Genomic DNA, 24104 nt, shown 5'->3' with positions numbered 1-24104 from the left:
CCACATCCCAAAGATGCTCTATTGGGTTGAGATCTGGTGACTGTGGGGGCCAGTTTAGTACAGTGAACTCATTGTCATGTTCAAGAAACCAATTTGAAATGATTCGACCTTTGTGACATGGTGCTTTATCCTGCTGGAAGTAGCCATCAGAGGATGGGTACATGGTGGTCATAAAGGGATGGACATGGTCAGAAACAATGCTCAGGTAGGCCGTGGCATTTAAACGATGCCCAATTGGCACTAAGGGGCCTAAAGTGTGCCAAGAAAACATCCCCCACACCATTACACCACCACCACCAGCCTGCACAGTGGTAACAAGGCATGATGGATCCATGTTCTCATTCTGTTTACGCCAAATTCTGACTCTAGCATTTGAATGTCTCAACAGAAATCGAGACTCATCAGACCAGGCAACATTTTTCCAGTCTTCAACTGTCCAATTTTGGTGAGCTTGTGCAAATTGTAGCCTCTTTTTCCTATTTGTAGTGGAGATGAGTGGTACCCGGTGGGGTCTTCTGCTGTTGTAGCCCATCCGCCTCAAGGTTGTACGTGTTGTGGCTTCACAAATGCTTTGCTGCATACCTCGGTTGTAATGAGTGGTTATTTCAGTCAAAGTTGCTCTTCTATCAGCTTGATTCAGTCGGCCCATTCTCCTCTGACCTCTAGCATCAACAAGGCATTTTCGCCCACAGGACTGCCGCATACTGGATGTTTTTCCCTTTTCACACCATTCTTTGCAAACCCTAGAAATGGTTGTGCGTGAAAATCCCAGTAACTGAGCAGATTGTGAAATACTCAGACCGGCCCGTCTGGCACCAACAACCATGCCACGCTCAAAATTGCTTAAATCACCTTTCTTTCCCATTCAGACATTCAGTTTGGAGTTCAGGAGATTGTCTTGACCAGGACCACACCCCTAAATGCATTGAAGCAACTGCCATGTGATTGGTTGGTTAGATAATTGCATTAATGAGAAATTGAACAGGTGTTCCTAATAATCCTTTAGGTGTGTGTGTGTGTATGTGTGTATATGTGTGTGTGTATATATATATATATATATATATATATATATATATATATATATAAATTATGTACATTTAAAGTATCTATATACAGCTCTGGAAAAAATTGAGACCACTGTAATTTTTTCTTAAATCAGCATCTCTACATGTATGGCAGCCATTCCATTCCATTCCATTCATATTTTTATTTGGAATTCGGAAGAAATGTCAGTAGTTTATAAAATAAAACCAAAAATTTTCATTTTACCCAAACACACATACCTATAAATAGTAAAACCAGGGAAACTGATGATTTTGCAGTGGTCTCTTAATTTTTTTCAGAGCTGTATATGACCTAACAATGTGTCTCCATCATAATTTTGAGCTCCTTAAAAGCTTTATCAATGTGCAGAGCGTTCCCCCCACGAAGCAGTGCTGAGTTGTGGGCAGTGACTGATCTCCATGCAAGCATCCCGGCCAAGAAGGGGTTAAAAATGGCACAGCCATCTACAGCATATGATGGGCAGCTGCAACAGAGGAAAGGGGCCTTTAATTATTAAGGTCTCTCTAGAATCGGGGTTTCATGATTTATAAATGGCACAGTATGGGAGAAGGCTGGATTTCAAACACTGGTCACCAGCACCCCCCACCTGCAGACTTTACATTACTGTAATGCACCCTTTTGTAGCAATGCGTTTGTTATTGTAGTAATTGTTTATTTTAAGTATAATATGTATTGGCATTTGTCGATCCCCAGTGGGAAGAAGGCCTCCCCCAATACTTCCCCACTGATTTGCAGCGCCTAACAGGTTTTAATTTTTTTTCTATAATCGGTGCTGGTCTTGATTTTAAAGTAAAGAGTATATTTTGATTTAAAGGTTCCTGGTACTGTGGAATTCAAATGTCTCGCATTATCTTGGGTTTAAATGCAGAGAAACATTTGGGGAGAAAACACTCCCATGTTCAGGTGACAAAATGTGCTTTGATTAAGTTGCAGAATCCTTGGTTTCATTTTTAATGTATATTTTTATGAGGCTTACTGCAATTCCTTGAAGGTTACCACACCCTGTTCCCCTTCAATGGGAGTTAATTAGCTGCTCTCCTCCTGAATGTCCTTTGCCAGATCAGTCTCATTAGTCTAATCTCTCTCTATCCTCTGACGTAGCCAGATCTCCTATCCCCTTTAGTTCTTGTTAATATCTGCCTGTCCTTTTAAGTGTGTCAACAAGGACCCTGCACTACCTCTTGGTAAGGGCTAGGCTGTTCCTCCCCAGACACTGACCCTCCGCTGACAGTCCCTCAGTGCTGTGAGCCCTTGGCTTAGACATGCCTCGAAGGGTCAGTTTTAAAAAGTACAGATTCATCTTCATGGGGTTTAAAAAGTGATAACTCAAAACAAATTATAAACGGCTGCAAGTATCTCACTCCTCACCCGATCATTCAAATGTACCTCTTTTTGCACTTTGTAAGCATACCGCAAGGGTAGGTAAAGACCATTCTTCACATTGAAAGTCAATGGATTCAAAGTCCTATTGACTTCACTGACCCTGTTCTGGTGAAGCTAACCTCTAGAGCCATTAATGAATCCAGACTGCACAATACAAAGCCAGTTTGAAGAGCTTGTTTTAGGTCATTGCTTTTTTTCTCCTATTTTAATTTTATTTTGTTTATCTCAAATGTATCCATCCCTGCTTGCAGGGAAGAATTTAGGCATTCAGCAGGCTTCCTTTATCCTGCACTTGCATATTTTATAGTTCAATTTGGAAAAGGTTAGGAACATGAATACAAGAGAGATGTAAAAGTGAGCAGCTCAGAACAATCCTAGAATTGCTAAGATTTCATTTTAGAAGAAAACTCTTAATAGGAATAGAAATGGTGCCAATAAATGTAAAGGAAATCTATAAATGTTTTTTCAACAGACAGTGGTAGTATTTACATTGAAAATTGCAACTGTTTTTCTGGTGTTTTGGCCATACCTGTCAGGAAATGCACCGATATGCATGCTAATTTAGCAAGAGAAGCTGGCAAGGCAAGCAAGTTACTCCGTTTTTTTGCAATATCCCCTCTTGCATATACATTTCCATATCTGCGTAAGTTGGGAAAGAGTGACTTTGTATCGTGAGGGGAAACGCGCATTGAAAGGTAAATTCCAGCATCCAACAAGAATAATTGATTGACTAGTTGTTGCAAACATTACCAGTTTTGCAATTGTTTCTCGCTACCCTTGCAACAAACGCACACATGTACATGTATACAAGTTTATTTAGAGGAGTCTATAAAAGAAGTGTGTGTGAGATTTTGTTTGAGAAGATTTAGAATGTCTAAAATTGATTTATTGATGATCCATAAACAAATGTTCAAAGAGGTACAGCTTACTTTTGCTGTCTTTTACATTTTGTTTTGTGTGTCTGTCTGCATTGTGCCTTTGTTTTACAGAAGTGAAAGTAAGTGTATTTAGAACTGGTATGCTTTATCACAAACATCTTAAGTTTATTAAATCATTATTTATTAAAGGGCTGCTTAGATAAGGATATTTTTTTATCAGCTCTGTTTTATAGATTAATGTACACTTAATGACATAAGGAACTAAATATGGTTTTGGTTTTTGTACTGACCGTGCTAGACATAATCCATTATCACTGGCCTCTGTTCTGAAGTTTGTACATAATTTGATGTATGTAGTATGTTTTGGAATACAGTACTGTAATGTATTTTATACGATGTATTACCAAGGAAACTCAGTGAACTATGGTATATGTACATTGTTGTGTTTTTTGGGGGATAGGTCTTTCTTTTGTTTTCGTGAATTTGTGTGTATAATGTTAATATTAATTTATTGAGCATTTAAGTACATGGATGTGTATTGGGCATTACCATGCACGTTAGTGAATGACCCTGCCTTTAAAGACAAGCAGCTTGAAGGACTTGCTTTTGCTTTACCATTGGAAATTGTGCTGGAGAAGTGTGTGTTTCATCACAAAGGGCAGTGGACTATGGATGTGATTTTGTGACATGCAGACCCAGACAGTTTCTCCACCATGTCTCCTTCAAGTTCCATCCTTTTTATAATGTCAGTTTCTGTCAGTGTGCAAAACAAAATCTGTTCCTCATTTGTAACTGCCAATAAAAAAGCAGTCCATAGTCAGAGCGCATGTTTTAGACTTGTGTGCTTACAATGCTTTACGTGAGTCTTAGCTTACTTTGGTCTTGTAAAAGACGACTTCTGAATTTTAGTTCGGTAAGGAAAACCGACCCTGGGGTAAGTCTCTGTAAAGATTCAAATTTAAATAACTGTCAGTTCTTTACTTGCTTATCTCCTCAAGTGTGTAGTGTTGATTGCATGCCATTTTGTGTTGTGGTAAAGCCAGTGGGTTCTGGATCAATTTGCCATTCCTGTCCAGACAAGGGAGGGTCCCCCCGATTGTATACTTACAGTTGGACATGCCAGTAACCAGAATTCAGAGATCTTCAAATGATCTGATGTGGTCTCCATTGAAGGTTTCAATAGAACTGAATTTCACTTCCTTTTCCACTTCTCACTGTATTGTACCTAAGATGGCAGATCTGATAGGAGTTACTGGAAAATCTGCTTCCCTTGTATTGCCTGTGCGCCATGCACCACCTATCTAAAAATAGACTGCATATAAAGCAGGCTGTACATAAGCACTTTGAATCGCTATGAATGTGGCTGGGTGGTGTTAGAACAGATTTTTTTTTTTCTTCAATATCTTTGAGTGTGAAGGGAAATGTCTGCTTCATTCTCCATAACTCTGACACCGATTTTATTATTGAGGTTTAATTCTCATCAATGTTTTCTATAGTATTCACATTGTGTGCCTTTGTATTGTGATATATGTCGACAACCATCTGCTTTGTTAATAGTGGTTAGAATATATTTAAAATATAAACACACTAGTTTAATGGCTAGTAGATGTAGATGGCTTTGTATTAATTACTTCTGTACACGTGAGGTTAGAGATTGCAAGGAAAGTGCTTAATGGTCCTAACTGCACAACTCTCCTCAGCTTGAAGTGAGTGTGGAGGGAGAGGGCGAATTAACAACATTACAGATACATTTTTATCAGCAAGATTATGGGATTTAGGGTCATTGCTCTGACACAGACTGTTGTTTGCCAATCGGCTTCCAGGGTTCAGTGACAAGGTGGTTAGGTGTTGTGCTCGTGGTCGTGTTCATTCACAAGGTCTGTGGCCGACGGAGGCATCGGAACAGTATCGAAAGAACAAGTAAGGTAAGCTCTCTGCAACAACTACCTGAAAGGACTTAGGCAATTGTCCTCCCCCCCAAAAAAAGTGCATTTCCAACACACCGTTTTAATGATGACAAAATCAGGAAACTTCTTCACCTGTCCCGATGTGGATTTTGAAGTCTAAGATTGGTGACATGTTTTAATTGGGAGAGGAATGGTAGGGAATAACTAAAAAGGTTCATTCATTTAATTTGAATGCCAGGAATATTTCGAAATGGACATGGAAGCAATTAACTTCCGTCCATTTTATTGTTTTGTTTTATTTTATGATAATTTCAGTATGCAGGATTCCATGATCGCCTGCCTGCACAAGGTAAATTGGTGCCAACTATTGGAAGACAACCTTTATCTTGAAACTTCAAAGCCAGTGTGTCTGCATGGCCTTAATTTTGTGCGAAAAAGATGTTTACATCAGGTTAGATATTTTTTCAAGGCTGGCTTTTGGCTTTAGTATTGAGTCTGAAGTCTTTCACAAGACCGCTTGTCTATAATAGCAAGCACTGTTATAAGAGGAGCCTATTTTTGTTCTTTCTGAATCAGATGAAAGCTAGGGGGGGAGAAGGGAGAAGGGGGGGTGCAGACATGGGATGATACTGCCAGTGGGTAACTTCATCACTTCAATTTGTATCAGTGCATCTCCCAACACTACAATGGAAAGCGTAATGTGGCACAAACTGCTGCAGTGTATGTGTCCTTTGGTGTTCGGTGCTGAACACAGATGTCAGTGTTTGGTTAACCGTGCCCGTTTAGTATTATTCATTATTGCTTTTTTGTTTTGTTTCCTGGGCTGATAAAAAGTGTAACTCTTGCTTTTTTCTCCCCACCGATAATACACTGAACTACTTTGTGATCCAGAGCAATGACTTGCATTAATAGGGTAGCAGTGTGCTTTAGGGTGGTAACAAACCAGAAAAGTCCTCCTTCGGGCACGCGTGTTTGTGCAGTGTTGCGTTAATAGCCCCTTCTGTCCAATCTGTCGAAATTGAGGTGTGGACTGTTCCTTGTCAGATGGAATTCAAACCATTGCTTGATTTCATTCAAAGCAAACAGTTTTTATTATTGGGGAGAGGGGGGTTCTCGATATTTTTTGTTTGCTTGTTATCCAGCTGGTGAATTTTTTTTTATGTGTAAGTGAAAGTAAATATTCTTGTCAATTGTTGGAGACAAATAATCAGGTTACTGTTGATCTCAATGCTATAAAAAAGTGTAAAGCTCAGCTGTTTATGCATAGCTTCCTGCATTTGCAGAGGAGTGCTGTACAAGGCTATGCTGCTTAGGAGGTTTTTCAATTTAAAGTTGTCCTCCCCCCGTGTGGCAGCAGAGGATTGCTAAGGTGAGTGAAAGTGATAGGGCTAAGACATTAGGCCAGAAGATTGGGGTCAGAAGGATAGTTGATGCTTTTTGGAGCATCAGCGGGTTTTGTCTTAACCGGATTTAGCTGGAGGAGCTGAATCAACTCTGTCCCGGGGATTATGGGTGACATTGGTGACAAGAGGCTGCAAGGGAGGACCCTTTGGACACTAGCAGAGCAGTAGAAACTAGAGTCGGTCAAGAACTACTGCAGCCTGAAGCTCACCCTAGCCACCTAGCACAGCCTTCTCACAGGTATCACTGGGCAGAGAGGTAGTGTATTGCTGTTCTCCCATTTGAGTATGATTGGTCTTCGATTGTTGTATTTTTGTTCTTTGAATTATTTTCAAATGATCAAGACTTGGAGTGAGAATTTTAGTACAGTTGACAGGATGCTGTGTTGTTGTTTTAAGCAGTACTTGAGCTCAGAAAGCCTCTATTCGGTTGCTCGGTTACATTCCTCAGTGGTCCTTTGTTTTGTTGTCTGAAAGTTAACACCAATCACCTCCAGTGTAAAAGTGTGTGTTAGTGTATTTACTAGTGCAGTTAAGATTTTTCTTTTCTCTCATCAGGGGGAGGGAAAAAGTGTTCATTAGTACAAGAACTGCAATGAGAGCTGGTTGCTAGGTAACTTATCACCAATAGACCAGGGTATGTCTTGGTTTCTTAAAGGGATATTCCCATGATGTAGAGTTCACAAGTGTTGTAGTCCAGTGGAGTTTATAGACAAGCTATGTTAATAATTTGTTGGGTGATTTAACACTTTAATGGCACACTGTAAATTGACTGTTTACTGAACTTGTAAGGACATTCTTGATAGCCAGCTGGTGTTCAATGGTTGTGCCATTGCGTCAGTATGCTACGCATAGTCGTTTACACTGCTCAAAGAGGAGAGGTGGGGGAAACGAGCACTCCCTTTTTCTGTTCATGAACGGCTTTACAGTATCACTTCACTGTGCACTTCATATAGTGCACACTTACATGTCTATTCAAAGTGGTGATGCTTCAGTGAACTTGGTGTTCAGAAAGGCCACTTTGACTCGCACTCTGTTCACTGTACACTAAAATGTGAGACTTATAAAGTGGTTTCAATGCATCATATTATCACAACCACTGCAAAGACTTGTTTAGCGTAAAATACATACATTTTTATTTAGACCAGTTCATCATGGGATGATCAATTAGTTATTATTAAAGTGTGGGTCAATGTCGAGGACTTAAAATCAAATCATAAATATTTGGAGGAAATTATCTTAATTTAAGCATTTGTTTTAATACCTTAATAGCAAATTTTTTGAAGTGTCAATTGGTGTTGCGTTTCTTTTCTTTTTTTGAAGAGATGACTGAGGGAATTTTTCATTAAATGGGTCCCTTTATTGCCCTTATTTCATTCAAGACCCCAGTCCTTACATCTCTCTTCACTGTGCGGCTCCCTCTCATCTGTTGTCTAGCAGCTTTCTTTGGCTCGTGTATTAAGACCTGTGCTCTCTTTGTCTCTCTCCTATCAGATCCGTGAGTGTCCCGGCAGCAGGAGTGAACCATACCGTTTAGCAGAGGAAAATGAGCGAACTCGACCAGCTGCGCCAGGAGGCTGAGCAGCTCAAGAACCAGATCAGAGTGCGTATTCGAACAACCTAGCACAACTGAGGCTTTCTTAATCAGACAAACATAACCCATGCCTGTTTGTTTATATATTTATTTGTGTTTTGTTTTTATTTTTTTTGTTTTTTGTTGCTTAAGTACATATTCTGTTACATTTGTGGCCAGACAGCTCAGAAATCTGAATCTCCACACAGTTTTTTTTTTTTTGGCTTTTACAGTTGCAGCATGAGCATACAAACACACATTTTAGGGTCTAGCTCCTAAGGTTCCTCCTTCAGGCAGTGAAAAACCCAAACCTCCCCCTTCGTGATTTCACTGAAAGTTTTTTTTTTTCATAAAGCTGTGTGGTGGGTTTGTGAGCTGGGCTCGGTACCTCTATTTTTATCGAGATCGAAGCCCAGCTGACTCTGTTGTCTTGCATCTTGTGGGGTGTAGACTAAGTGCAAGCTTGGTGCATCCCTGTAAGTGGATAGGCTGTTCTATAGATGCATGCATAAATTTTTTCCCATATGTTCAACTTTCTTGCCTGTTGACTTTCATGCACCAATCCACAGGGGGGAGTTAAATTAGGCCACATAGGAGTGCATTTAGATCACCAGTTTGTTTTGGAAAAAGGCAGACGGATAAACATGCTCCATACAGCTAACCGTAGACTCTTGCCTGCCCTTGAGGCCATACAACACCAGGTTCTTCTTGCCAGATGGTTGTTTGAATGAAACAATAAACAGGCAAAATGGGCTTGTACTGATTATGTGGTGCAAACATTACCTTTTATTTTAATTTTTTTTATATATACAAGTTTTACAATTAATATTTTAGTTGTCTTATTGGGGCAAGTGATGTTGTGCGGTGGGCTCTCAGACTTTCTAGAATATGTAAGCCATTATGTTTTGGTCACAAGTTCTCCTGGAGCATGAATTGAGATTGCTTGATTTCAGGCTGCCTCCAAGGTTGTTTTTTTTGGGGGTGGGGGTTGAATTTTTATCATTTTCATTGTTTATGGAAAAAGCTCATGCAACTTCTATTTTAGATTCACAGCCTGATGCCCCATGGCTGCTCTGTTTTCAACACACATACCCTGACCAATATGCAGAATTCACTGCTTAAACACATAATGCTTTTGGTTATTTAGGGTGTGTTCCTCTGTCTCTATTCTCAACTGAAACAGACATCTGCTAAAATTGTTTAGGAAGCCATGGTAACAATGTAGTAGTAAAATTAAAAAGTAATGAATGATAACATAAACAGGTGGTGGTCAATAGGTTTTGTATGACTCAGTTCTTTGCCCTTTTATTAACGGTTTCTACAAGTTTTATTTACTTTTGTTCAAACTGCAGAAGGGTTTGAAGAAAAAGCGTTTAGTTTATTTTCTCTAACATGAGTCTTTGTACAAGTGCTAAACCAAACTTAACTAGATTTATGGGAGTGAAGAAAAGTTCAGGAATTTCTTGTCTGTGCTAGCTCTCTCTTTCTATTAACAGATCTGTGCAAAAATTACTGTATTGGAAAAGTAATCTAAACAATTTTCACTGGAGCAGGGGATTTTAAGCAGATCCTGTTGTATATTTGCAGCTGGAAGAGAGCCAGGCAGGATGAGACCTGCCCTGTGTTAACCAAACAAAGGCAGAGGTTTATGTTATGGAGATTTTTAATAGGCCATATGTCTTGGGAGCAAAAACAAAAGGAAGCTGGATTTAAGAGGTGCCATTAAATATTTGTAAGCCTGCCTCAAACTTTACGCCTTCTTAAAATCTGATCATCAATTTAGTTACTTATTTGGCAAACCTGCATTCCAAGCAGACTTCCAGTGAATATAATTATTCTGCACATGAAACTATTAAAAAAAATCACAGGTAACTTAATAAGCAATGTATAGCAGCAATAAGACATTTGAAAAATGTATATTTAAAAAATACATTTGGAATTGCTCATAATAGACCAGATAAAACAAAATTATACCACTTTTTGGTTTAAAAACAATTTGGTTTCAAGTATTACAAACTTGTTTTAAATGGTTTTGTTTAAAAATCATAATTTGCATGATGTTTTTGTTTTACAGGATGCACGGAAAGCTTGTGCAGATGCCACTTTGTCTCAGGTAAAGATACCTTTCAAATCTGTATTTTAATAGCAATTATACAAGTATCTCTGACTGGGATATTCTCAAAGTGTGCCTACATCACTTTTAAGCTAATTTCTGGTCAGTCATGTATAAGATGTAGGGTGTTTCGCTCTTGACAACTACCTTCTAGGTCCTATAAGGACACCCTAGTAAACACAATCCTATCACTGGGTATCAGTCTGGTGAGGCTCTTTATGTATTCCCCAACGGCTTCACTAAATTGTGACAAACCGTAAATGATGCCCACCTTTTCATTGCCTGGTCTGAATTGAGAAATTATTCTACAAGCTTACAGCCTGCTTTTAAAAAGGAGTAATACTAAACTTTCATTTCCTTTTTTCCTTTCTTTTTTTAACCACAGATTACAGCTAACATAGATCCAGTTGGTCGGATTCAAATGCGCACTAGGCGAACATTGAGGGGTCATCTGGCTAAAATCTATGCCATGCACTGGGGCACCGATTCTAGGTAACTTCCTTTTTCTTTTCTCCATTTTTTTTTTATATAAATCAAGTTAAAGCCAAACTCCGCTCTGGGAATTGTGCCGTACGAGTGTTCATCTGCGCTCATCTGCAGCACCAGGAGAGAAGCGCAGTGGTGATTGAAATGTCTGTCGGTAAAGCTGCTCACCTCTTCTCGCATCCTAAACCAGAACTGAGGAAATGATGCAATGACATCATCTCAAGGCAATACCAGTTCTTCAGTGGTAGGAGTGGTAGGATACCCCTAGCCACCTGTAGTATACCAGTCCCATCTGTCCACTTTGACACTACGACTGGGGACTCCTGGCACAGGCTGGGTTGTGGTCTATCATTTTTAGTTGGTATTTGTATTTCAATAATAGAGAACAATTAAAACCTAAAAGAGTCTCTTGTTTTGGGCTCAGTCACCCGGCGGACCTCTGTCTCAGTGTACAGAGTTCTATCGCTTGACCACAGTACACATTAAAAGCCGACTTTTGTGGCAGTGTCTTCCTGTATATTGGAAAGACCAGTTACAATGAGGATGCCCATGATTTCAGTTCCCAGTAGTATTGTGCTTTTTTGTTTTGTTTTGTAAGAGTATATTTATCAAATGTTTACCATACAATGCTCACATTTGTTAGATAGAATTTTCTGTTTTATTTAATCTGGGAAAAGCTATTGTAAAAGCTATTTGTTTTTTCCTCAAACTAATTTCAGAGGAATGGAAAAGGTGACTGGTGGTCACAAAAGATCAAAATTCTGTTTGTAACATTGAGCAGAAAATCATTTGAATCATTATCATGAGCAATACAGCAACTGCCAGAATATCTCTTTAGTTATTAGTACTGTTGTGATTCTGAAAGTCGCCTGCTTATGCAGGCAGCCCCCACAAATCTCAAAGTAAAATGTCTTGAACTGAGAGCGTTTGTTGTTTGCGGACATGGTGGCAGCAGTAGGGACACTAGTCTGCTTTGATGAAGGGAGACTAGTGCATCTGTTATCGCAGTGTCATTTCCGGTTCATCCACCTGACTGGACAAGGCCTCAATAAACCTCCGACACTAATTAACTAGCAGCAGGTGTAGTAAAATCTATCGGGGAAATTTAAACAGATTTCTAATGCTTGTCTGCTCATCATCTCAACTTCTGGGGAGGTGGGGTCTGAAACATTTCTGTTCCCTGTGTTGGGGATGTGTAACATTTAAAGACCAGCACAGTATTTTGCTCCTTTAAAAAAAAAAATTAAGCTTCATTGGATTACACATACTTGGGCCCCACACAGTGTAATTAATACAAAAGTGTGGTTTGTTACAGAGAAATTGATATATACTAATTCCCTGTGCAATGTTTTATTTTTACACAAGGTATGTGCCCTCATTAGTTATTTTTAGCATGTCAGAACATTGGATTAGGCACAAGGATTTTCTCATTAAAGCAGTGTTCATAATAAGCTGATATTTCCTGAATCCTGAAATTGTAGGCTGAAAGTTAGGGCCAGAGAGAGGGAATGCTGGGAAAAGTGTTTAATTATTTTGCCATCTTAAACTGCTTTTGGTTCCTGGATACAGAAGAGTTAGGTAATAACTATTACTGAAGCATTCTATTCTTCCTCTACTCTCATTTATTCTACAGTAAGTGTTGGTTGCATCCTAGCAGGTTCTCCTACAATTAGTATTTTGTTTTTACCTTGCATGGATACACTTAAACTCCATTTCAATCAAAATATGCTTTCGTTACTCAAATGTAACCATGAAAAATTGTTTAAAGTCATCAGTTTCCATGTTTCCATTTGATATACATATAGATAGGTATATATATAGTCAGCTGGTAGGGTTGGTGCTTTGTGAGAGGCATGTTTAGGTGGAAGGATTGTAGAAATGAAGTCTGTGAACATAAACTGAAAGCAGCCGGTGTGTAAGAGCTTACAGAATTCAGAGGTCAAAACAGAACCAGCAAAGAGATGTAACCAGCAGGGAATACAGGACCGTCTGCTGCAGAAGGCTGTTTAACATAGAGCTTGCATAACGGGTCTGAAATATCTAGACTGATAATGGCAAAATTATAATTTTCTTAATAGTGAGCATTTTATTCAGTAGGTCTCTCTCATCTTTCAAATAGTTTGCCTTTAACAAAATTTGCTTCACAGTTCTAGTTAGTTGCTTTAATTCTTCCAAATCCTACACGTTACAGAGTTTGTCATTTTTTAGATTAAGGGATGTTATTTAAATGTAAAAGTCTCTGTTAAATTAGCTCTTTAATCTTTTGTGTCTATTTGAATGAGCACAGAAGGAAATGTGACATCGTATACAGGGTTTGCCCACCAATTGCATGATTTGTTTGCACATGAGATTTTCCTCAGGAATAAATAAAAGCAAATTTGGTGACCACACCACTTTCTAAACCCTAACCTTTACTGTGGTCATTCCTGTGAACGGGTTGCTACTCTATTCGGTGTAAAGGTTACCACTAGGTGGGATTTGCCTACATTCAAAGTAGGCGAGGTATTCAAAGCGGCAGCTAGGTGTGCAAAGTAACTGGCTGCCCTGCTGTTTGCATGTGGTGAGTAGGCAGGCCAGCCTAGATCAAAGTTAAGCTCAATACACTCAAAAAAGGTGCAGCAATTCCATGCTTTTTAAATAACTTAAATATATACATTTGTCCTAGTTCTTTCAGAGTCACAACCGAGGTGCTCTTACATAGTGAAACTGTCTAATTATAAATATTGCTGGAACTGTCATGGGCAGAGCAATGATCACTACAGATATACACCCAGAAGAATATGAATTAGTCTTTAATATAGACCCTCTTCTTTAGTCTTTGTTTATCTGCCGGATGAATCCCTCTCCAATAATGATCTTCAAACCTGTCTCTGGCCTTCCTTGTTCGTCTTGGCTCCACTTTCTCATTCTGAAGGTGGTCTTGGTCTTTCTGGATGCGGTCCAGTATTCCTTGTATCTGGACCGTTGCCATTTTGCCAAAGCCCGACGCATACTCTTAGTAGATTTTTTATTTTTTTATTTTTTATTTTTTTAAATGGTATATTATACTGTACCTTCAGTTTTGATGCGTGCATCAAAAATGTGTGGTGTCAGTTTACACCCATTTTCAAATACTTACATAGCATCTTTTCTCTTTCCCACAGGCTGTTAGTGAGTGCCTCCCAGGATGGCAAACTAATAATCTGGGACAGCTATACAACAAACAAGGTAAGGCTAAAAGGCAGCTTTAGTGCAAGCAAATGTTGCATATTATTTTTTTTAACAAAATGATAAACAATTACTCTAAATTGCAATCTGTCAATTGCTGGTCATGCATTCTGTAGAACTTGCGTATACCTGATGCCAAATTTATCTTCAAGCACAACTTGAAGTGTGCGGCTATCCAATATTTTTATTGCAGCAGTGAAACCTTTTTTCCGAGCCATGTCTGGAACTTCATGGTATTCGCCACCTTTTCCCACCAGGTCCACGCCATCCCCCTGCGCTCTTCCTGGGTGATGACCTGTGCATATGCCCCTTCTGGAAACTATGTAGCTTGTGGTGGACTGGATAACATTTGCTCAATTTACAACCTGAAAACTCGCGAGGGGAACGTCCGTGTGAGCCGTGAATTAGCTGGACACACAGGTGAGGATTCTCCAGTCATCCTTGTTTCTGGAATTCACCTGAATAGGGGTCAACAGTATGCCTTGAGCCATACCATATGTGGTCATACTACTGGTTAAAAAATACATTTTTGGGTTATGCCTTGATACTTAAAACCCATGATTTAAGACCTTTCATTGCAACTATAACTTTATGCTTGTCACCTCCTGAATCCCGCTTGCTGAAGCAAGCAAACTAGTGAACCCAGTACACCAAGATCGGATGCACATTGTCTCGTGGGAACTTGCTCTGTAGGGATTACAATGGCCTTCAGAGGCCTATTTATTCGCTAACCCCTGGTAGTACAAAACCAGTCCTTGTGGTTTCCCAGCATAAGGCTGGAATTTGTTTCCCCTGAGACTCCGTTCTGCAAAGTCCCAGTTTAACTCCCCTGATGCTTTATACCTCTGGATGTAGAAGGCCATGGAACTACAGGTGTCTGCTGATCATCTGGGGGGAATAAAAGGATATTATTATGGTTCCCATCAACCAAAACCTCATGTCTGTAGGACCAGTACTACCCACCTATGTAACAATGATAACTTCAATAAATTAAACATTTTTCAAACTTTTTTTAAGTGGACATTACATAAAATACCAATCAGATATAATAGATACATAGGGCATATTGGTAGTATGAAATAGTGTGCTATATCCTGTATACTAGGTATTCAGATTGACCTAGCGTACATTTTTTACTTCAAAATTGAGGACACTTTAATGATCAGAGAATTCAGGGGGGGGTGAGTGGCATGCTGCTTTTTTGTTGGAAAAAGTTTACATATACCATTTTTATTTTATTGCACTTCTTTGGACCCAGAATCTCACGCTACTTGGTATTCCTCTCATCTGTGCTCTAAACAGCTCTGCTGCATAGTAGATGGCTACCTATATTCTTCGAAAGTCTTAATGATTTCATGGCATTTTTAAAATCCCAAATTAATGTTCTGCCTCCGGCGTTTATTGCATAATTTTTTCATTCTTCGATCCATTGTTTACGAAGTGTTACATACATGTATCACTAGACATTTCTTAAACACTTTTAATGGTTTTATTTTGTGGGTGTATTTTATTTGTATATATATATATATTTTTTATTGTGGTAGCAGCACAGTGTTAATAAGATCCCTAGAGTTTCCAGAAAGCACCTCAGAACTGCTCTGTACACTAGACCATGATTGGGCAGATGGATCTAGAAGTGTTCTGTTTAATTTACCTTGTTATTGTACAGGCCAAACACCCCTACTCAGAGGAGTCGAGAGAGTTGGTTTCCCTTTTTTTAAGCTGAAATAGAAGGTAGATCTGTTACAAAATAAGTTAATGTACCAGTTTTTGTTTTAATCTGAGGAAATAATTTTTTGTTTGTTTTTGCCATCTGGCATTTTGGGGAAATGTTCTAATCATGACTGCTTTTAATGTAAACGAGTTCCAATATGATTTGATCAGATTCAGCACTGCACCAACAGGCATTCAACTTTGACTTTCATTTGCTAATCAAGGTACAAGTTCTTGTATTTAATATGTAATATATATTTTTATTTTACTTCCTTTAATTCATTCACTGCCCAACTGCTTTAGTACCCTGTACCCCCAGCCGGCCCAGGGAAGATGGCCACCAACATTGTAATATAGTCCGACCTGCAAATCAGATCTACTCTCTTCCTGAAAAAATAGTGCACAGTCACAAATCTGGTCCCCTACCAATTATATATAATCAAGGAAGAAGTGCTGTATAAACAACCTTAAATGTATGCATTTCACTTCTTTCTGTAAATAATATTTTTGGCATAAATGACAGCTATCTTTTTGTAATTTTTTAATTTTAATTAATGTGAATTCTTAGTTAATGTGAATAATTTAGCTGGCATCTTACATAGTAATTATGTTTTTAGCTGGTGAATTAATCACTTAAATGTTGAACCTTACACAAATCTGCAATGTACAGATGTAGACTGAATCTCACTGAATGCAGTTTGTAGAGCAGTTCGAAGCAGGATGTGGGGCACAGTGCTGGCTTATCGGGTAGGTTTTGCAGAAAAAGGCTGTTTCTCCATGACTTCTTAGCACCCCCTTTCAGCACATGACCTGTTGCTGTTTGAACTGATTCTACAGCTGGCATTGATTGGTCTCTAGGAATAGTCTGTCTCCCTGACACTCCTGTCATTGTCAAGCCTACAGCTGGCATTGTGTCATTGGTTATGTCCCTGTTCATGAGTCTCTTAGACAATAGTTGTCCAGGGCAGTGAATGAGTTACAAAGTTTTCCCTTCAAAAAGTATAATTTTAGGACTGGTGAATCTTGTTCTAGAGAATTTGTCACTAACACACTTGTCCTGATAACTGTCATTCTCAGGTTACCTGTCTTGCTGTCGCTTTCTGGATGACAACCAGATTGTAACCAGCTCTGGAGACACCACCTGGTGAGTGAGGGGAACTGTAGGATTGTCTGGAAGCAAATCACAGTGTAATCCCCCAGTGAACACCAGGGCAGGAACCTCCCTCTTATCTGTGATTCTGACAGCTGCAGAGCCTGACATGATTTCTCTGACCTGTACCTCAGAGATTCCTACTGTGATACTGCATACGACATTACATTTCTACGTTTATATCTCGTCACAAATGAAAGGTTTAGGCAAAACCAACAGGTTAACATGTATGAGAATCAGTCATTAAGTTAATAGACAAAAGGCTGGAGCTGCCACAGAAATTAAATCTTGCTTCTTGATTATTGCTTTTATTTATTTACTTCAGTATGTCTATAGTTAGATTATTTCATAACTTGTACCTAATCTCCTAACTTAATATTTTTTTGCTATTCTCCTTAGTGCTCTGTGGGATATTGAGACTGGCCAGCAGACGACTACATTTGCTGGCCACACTGGTGATGTCATGAGCCTCTCCTTGGCACCGGATGCCAGGTTATTTGTTTCTGGTGCTTGTGATGCCTCTGCCAAACTCTGGGACATAAGAGAAGGAATGTGCCGACAAACTTTCACTGGGCATGAGTCGGACATCAATGCCATCTGTGTAAGTCGCCAGCACACCTCCGCTTTCTCTTCTGTCTCGTGAAGGTGCTTAAAACATTTTTCAGTATGTCCGTGATGCAACGAGTTATAGAAAGGAAAGTAAACACACAAGCGGTGCAGCTGGCGATGTTGCAGTGGGAGGTCTTGTGTTTCTGCAGTCTCCAGTTACATCCCTCTATTTTAGGGAGGCTTCCTTGATGCCAAGACTCACTTTGTCCCATTGTGCCCCATTGTTTCTCGTTGTAGTTCTTTCCTAATGGCAATGCATTTGCAACGGGCTCCGACGACGCCACCTGCAGACTCTTTGACCTGCGTGCTGACCAGGAACTGATGGTTTACTCCCATGACAACATCATCTGTGGAATCACCTCTGTAGCTTTCTCCAAGAGCGGCCGCCTGCTGCTGGCCGGATATGATGACTTCAACTGCAACGTCTGGGACACCCTCAAAGCTGACCGTGCTGGTGGGTGCATGTCCAGCTGTGGCTTGAGTCACCATAACTTGTCTCTACTCTAAGATTGTATTTTGATGTTCATTAGGTCTAGTATCTAACTGTGTCTGACCTCCGTTTTGAACTCCCTTAAACCAGCAATCGATGAACATAGAAGGTTTTAAGGAGGGACTGCAGTTTAATGGTCTTCTCTTCCAGAAGCTTGCTTTTAACGAGTGAGCTTGCCTCATGTTCTAAAGAGCCAGATTGATCTTTCAATATGATCATAATGTGAACTGCTGAAGATTTAAGCCATTCCCACAGTTGTTCTGGACTTGATGTATTTTAATTTTGGTGGCATAGAAAGAGACCACAGCCTTCCTGGTGTGTGCGTACTTCCATCTGGTGTGCTCTTCCTCCAAAGTGTTAACTTTAAAGGCAGGCCGTTCTCTTAAGTTAAGGTTGGGAGTTTGTGTTCAGGTCAGTGGTCGGGAATAAAGAAGTGAAGGTTTGATGGAGCTGCCTTAAAAGTAATAGAGGTCTCTGGCGATATCTTTAACAGTCGCAGACAGAACTTAAAACTCACCCTGGAACCATTTCCAGCTATTTCACCAGCTGCTGCAGCGAAAAAGCTTCCTACAGTGCCATTAATTGATATTGACTGCATTTGTGATCTTAGGAGTGCAACAGAGGGCTGGAATTAACATCCACCCAGAAACTACTCGCATCATTTTACCAGTAGTTCTGATCTGGGTGTGCCAATTTATGGTCTTAATGGGTGGTATTCCTTAATAACTCATCTTGGTTGGTCTTACATGGTTCTATGTTACGGATTCTGTAAGTAATTTGTATGATGTATAAACTTATACAGAGTAAGTACAGCATAGTAGTACTGGGGGGGCTAAAAAAGGGATAAGCTCGGCAGGAGAGGAGGATTTGGAGGCCTTTTCAAGGACATATTCTCCAACACTGGGACTCCCAAACCCTTCAGGGGGCAACTATTTTCAGGACAACAGTAGTGCCAGTGTTAATTGTTAAATAATAAAACTGGCTCTGCTGCTAAACAATTAGTCTTTAAAACCTTGTCAAAGCAGTTCTGGGTGATAAGTGCAGTGCTGATTCTGCACGTACACTTTTCTTTTTTTTTTTGGCTTTGGCTGAAACGTCCCGGCTGCTCTGGCAAACCACTGATCTGCATTGTGGGTCCCCAGAATCTAAAGCATTGTTTCTTCTCCATTTCCCAGGTGTGCTGGCAGGGCACGATAACAGAGTTAGCTGCTTGGGTGTGACTGACGATGGTATGGCAGTGGCAACCGGGTCCTGGGACAGCTTCCTCAAGATCTGGAACTAAAGCCTGAAGGTGACTGGGTGACTGCTGGGTCACATTGGCCTTGTTCTCTCCTGTAAACATATTTGAAGAGTCTTGACATTAATATTAGTGATACCCATGATATGACCTACCTTGAAGAAGTGTTTTTTTTTTTTTTTTTTAAACTTTATATCCTGCTTGCTAATCGTTCTCTCAGTTTGTGGTCATTTAAGGTGGTCATCCTTTGAACCCTGTTGCACGTGTGCATTTAGGCAAAGCTGCATTAACACAGAATTAAATTAATAATTCAATATCCCTTCAAAATCATCCTGATCTAAAAAAGATTATTAGGAAAAAAACTCACGAGTATTCGAGAAATGTACCTTAAAGTAATAGAGGACAAACATCTTTGGTTTTACAATAAATTAAAGTATTTACAAATAGTGACATGTAGGACCTATTTATCTTTCAGCCAATAGCAGTTTTAAGTTATTCATGTAAAGAATAAAGTTGAAGGAATTTGCCCAATTAGGTGAGGTGCTTATTGTCATTCAAAATGTATGATATGGTTATTTAGTGCTGCCATCTACTGTTAAGACTTTTAACTGACTAGCACAGTCAGATTGTCACGTTCAGTTTAAGAATCAAGAAATTGACTCTAGAAGTGTGTTCAGTGTAATGTCAACTTTTATTAATTGTTTTATTGTTTCTTTCATTTCAGATGGCATTTGGACTCCAAAGTGACTGGAAAACCATTCCAACATCAAAATATTAAGTTTCATTGCATATCCAATCCACTCATACTGACTCAAACATCCCCAAAACTACGAAGGGCAAAATGTTACCTTCTCTCATTAAAAAGAAGAGCACAATTGTTTTATCACCCAACAAAAAAGAAGATTTCCTGTGGTATTAAAAGAAAAACAAAATTGTGCATTCCTTTTGGGACCATTTTATGTTACTGTCTTGAGAGAGAAAAGCAAACAAAAACACTATCATCCAATACAAAATGTACCTTGAATACAAATGTTTGCGCGTAGTCGTAAAAAACGATCTAACTTTTGTTTTTGTTTTTGTTTTTTTCGGTTGTTTTGCTTTTGTTTTTCCAGGTTTTAGATCAGTGACCTTCTTGGTTTAAAAACGAGAAATGGAAGCTTTCTTTTATCTCGCAGTCTTTACGATTTTAGGATCATGTTTGTAGAGGAGTTGAAAATAAAAGTACGAAGAATCACTTGTCATTTGTTTTAAGTCCGCTTAATCACCTATGGAATTAAAAAAAACAAAAGCCGCTTCACCAGGGAGTCCAAGACCAGCTTTTGGGGGATGTCAATTCTGTATATTTAGTCCCAGATTATTATTTTTTTTTAATTTAGATTTTTTTTTTTTTTTTTTTTTTTTTTTCTGTCTTGTCACAGATCTTTGTTTGCACAAAAAGAAACTTTGCGTATATAGAATAATGTTGAAAACGTTAACTAACCAAGCACATGCTGTTTATGATAATGAATGCTCGTTTTTAAAAACAAAAATTACAATTTTAACAACTTTCTTCACTTTTTTGTTTTATTTTTTTTGTTGGGTAAAATGTAGAATAATTAAATGAAGATTAATCCCTCGTTTTTTGTTTTGTTTTTGTTTTTTCATTTTGGTTTAAATTTGTTTTTGGGCGGGGTGGGTGGGGGGGACGGGTAGGGAGGGTTGGCTGGGTGGGGGGCTGAATTTTTACCCCGGTTTTGCTCCGGAGTTTCCTGTTAAAACAGAGGTGCCCTCTCCGTGCTTGGAAATGCAGTTACTACTCTGTGAATGAAATGTTGTATAAATCAATGTTTGAAAATAATGATATTGAACTTTCTAAGTTAAAAATAAAAAAAAAAATCTTTTGGTTGTCTGCCATGGGTGGGTTAACTCTTAGAATCGCATGCTGTAGAATTGCTTTAAAAAAAAAAAAGTGCATATGGAACTAAGTCCTTTGATGTTTTTCTTTAAGAAAATAACCTGTTAAAACTGTAATCATTGCCGCTGTGTTCATATTGTTTTGGCTACTCTGTGCATACGTCATTAAGTTAAAATGGAAAGCTATGCACCTGAAAGAGAAGCACCGTCGTCATGAATATTAATTCGAAATTTAAAACCATACTCGAGCCTGTTCTGATCGCCATCTTTGGAATGATTCTTAAAGAAAGGAAAGGAATGAAACAAAAAGTCCACCCTGTTTTTAAACGGATCACATAAATACACACATTGGGGGGGAGGGAGGGGCGGGAGAAAAGATTCCGATTCCTTCTGTAGTGAACTATTTCCAGTACCGAAAAATGTTAGAATCATTTTGTAACGAACAGGTTTTTTTTCTGGCTTTCTTTAATAAAAAATGAAAAAAAAAAAAAAAAAGTTGCAGCATTTGAATGGCAGAATTGTCTGTTATTCTCTTCTCACTGTATACAGAAACGCTCTTTATTTAGCAGTAGTGGCATTTTTTTTCTCCATTCTGTTTTTCTCTGCGACATTCTGTACAAAAAATGTGCTGTAATTGTGCGTTAGGCCTGGACTTGGCAAAAAAATAAAAAATAAATAATAAAATAAAATCCCTCTCTTTTTCTCTTTCCATAAAATAACTGTAGAGCTCTCTGCACCCCACTGTTCCCTTCTCACCTTTTGTATTTAATTTTGAAGTCAGTGTACTACAGAAAGCTGGATGCAAGATAGATACTATATTAAAATGTACTGTTATTTAAGATGTAATAAAAAGCAGTTTGAGATGATTTGTTTTGGTGTCGAGGGTTTCATTCCTAGCTACAGCCTGCACGCCTTTTTCTTCATGCAGCCTAGATCTACCACTTTCATTCAGATGTCGTGATGTGGTTCAGATTTTTCAAATTATCGTTTGAATCAAGCAGGGGTGCTTTGGGGTCACGCTCATACTAAGGTTAGTGACTTTTCCAGCACTTGTCTTGGTACCACTACACAGAAGGTGCAGTGGCATTGTATGTATGCTCATCTGTGCTGAGGACTTGATGCCTACCTTGCTACGGCATTTTAACATTAAATCGCCAAAGCCCATCTCTCAGTATCACATGTATTTTGTGGTGTAAAGACTGGTCCTGATAACATTCATGAGATTTTGTCATCAAGTAGGCCAATGAGCCTTCTGATGGATATCCTCAAAGCATTTTATTGGTTCTTGGAGACATTTCAGTTGCTTATATTTTTAAAACCCAACCATCACTGAATTAAAGTTTTAGAAGATTTAATGTATGGTAAGTGTGAATCTTTACTGGTGAAATACAAGAAGGCTTTTCTTCAGAGCGTGACAATAGGCTCCGTCTCTTGTTTCCTCCAGTGTAGGCGTCTCTTCATCAGATGTGAGGACAATGGACAATCCTATTAAGGGAGCTGAGAATTGTTTTACATGGCTCTGCAAGACAGTGACTGGTGGCACTGGTATTGTGAAGGGGAGGGAGCCTGGTAGCAGTGTTGTGTTATAGCAGCACTATAAAAATATTGCAATGCTCTGTCTGATGCACACCCTGCTTCATTCCAGTTATTTTTATTTATTATTTTGTGGTCTGTGGCAAGTTGCCCGTGAAGCACAATAAGTGTCGGATAACTTAAGCATGAAATACAGTAGCTTTTCCCTGTGGTAGCAGATTGACTTGATTGTGTTGAGGGTCTTTGTGTAACAGCCTTAAAACCAAGACAAATCAAGGTCATAATTTAGGGGACATTTAAGTGGTTTTATGCCACTGGCCTTTAATTTGGCTTGTGTGTGTGTATGCTAGGATGTGGGATTTACACAGACCACAATGCAGGAAGTTAAGTCATCTTTTGTATCAAAATGGACTTTCTGAATCTTCATATTCATAAACCATTTGCATTTCAGGCTGCGATTTGTTTAGGATTATCTGGTCTCTTTTTGCGTCAACCAGTCATCAGCCGAAGCAAATAAGGAGAGTGAAGGGGGAAAGGGGGATATTCAAAGTGAATCAAGTGTTTTCTGTTTTCTGCAGTGTGAATGCATAATGCCCTATCAATTACTTTGTCAAGCTCTGGAATCCCATGTTCCACAAATATATCCAACCATTTTTATTTTATTTTTAAATCCAGAACCACCGTGGTGATTAAATTAAACTGCTGCCTCGTCTTTGTTTTTTATTTAACCCTTGCGTGTGCTTGTTCTCAAAGTGTTTTAAATGGGGTCTTGCACATAATTTCATAGTACACCAGTGATATTCAAATATTCCAAAATAGATTACCGGTATTCACAAGACAATTGGGGGGGAAGAAAAACCCTCAGAGCTGTAGGTTTGGTCTCAAGCCCCCCAAATAAATGCATACATAAGTAAAGGATGGGTTATTGTGAGATATCAGCCCTGATCAGAAGGGAAACACTAACGTTTTCTTACTCCTTTATGTGTGAAATGAGATTGAAGATTATATTGATGTGTTCAAGATTAAGAGAGGAAAGTAGACTGCTGTTATTATGCGTTTGTTTGTTTGTTTACTCATTTATTTGGCTGAACTCTTCATGCCCAGGGAAGTCGTATTCTAAAAAGATATGACTGTCATCAACTTTGAAGGAACCTTATAAGGATAAATATGCCAAATTAAACACAACTTTGTTTTTCTTGTAGAGTGCATACCTGGAAGAGAGATGGATTGTAGGATCTTATCAATGCCGTCTTAATAGCTATTAGGTGAGACAGTGGGTTGTTTGACACATAGAGGTCCAGAAGGAGAGAATGGCAGTATTCTGATCTTTTAAACAATTCACAGAATGAAAAATAGGGCCTGGACCAGGAGCGGAGTAGAGCAGATTAGTTTCTGCAGAGTTCGGTAGAGGTGTAGTGAGAGTAGGAGAAGGAAGTGGGTTGAGGGTCCTACCAGGGTCCTTGGCAG

General features: G+C 39.0%; 1 protein-coding gene across 3 annotated transcripts in view; it reads left to right on the top strand.

Annotated features, from left to right (window-relative positions):
* gnb1a (guanine nucleotide binding protein (G protein), beta polypeptide 1a) overlaps positions 1 to 21970 on the top strand; it is a 45886-nt gene extending 23916 nt beyond the window's left edge. Inside the window, exons 1-11 of one of the 3 annotated variants that reach the window (XM_066691352.1) lie at positions 5074 to 5251; positions 8128 to 8236; positions 10281 to 10319; positions 10705 to 10811; positions 13949 to 14012; positions 14270 to 14432; positions 16803 to 16869; positions 17275 to 17476; positions 17722 to 17938; positions 19150 to 19265; positions 19936 to 21970. In XM_066691352.1, the coding sequence (XP_066547449.1) occupies positions 8180 to 8236; positions 10281 to 10319; positions 10705 to 10811; positions 13949 to 14012; positions 14270 to 14432; positions 16803 to 16869; positions 17275 to 17476; positions 17722 to 17938; positions 19150 to 19256 (1023 nt within the window). In that variant the 5' untranslated portion in view covers positions 5074 to 5251; positions 8128 to 8179 and the 3' untranslated portion in view covers positions 19257 to 19265; positions 19936 to 21970. Of the gene's footprint in view, positions 1 to 5073; positions 5252 to 6794; positions 6893 to 8127; positions 8237 to 10280; positions 10320 to 10704; positions 10812 to 13948; positions 14013 to 14269; positions 14433 to 16802; positions 16870 to 17274; positions 17477 to 17721; positions 17939 to 19149; positions 19266 to 19935 lie in introns of those variants that run through there. The other 2 variants (XM_066691351.1, XM_066691350.1) reach the window with 2 other exon arrangements.
* The last annotated feature ends 2134 nt before the right edge of the window (positions 21971 to 24104 follow it).

The sequence above is a fragment of the Amia ocellicauda genome, chromosome 18 (genome assembly GCF_036373705.1).
Source record: "Amia ocellicauda isolate fAmiCal2 chromosome 18, fAmiCal2.hap1, whole genome shotgun sequence".
NCBI lineage: Eukaryota > Metazoa > Chordata > Actinopteri > Amiiformes > Amiidae > Amia > Amia ocellicauda.
This window is presented reverse-complemented; position numbering and strand designations above follow the sequence as displayed.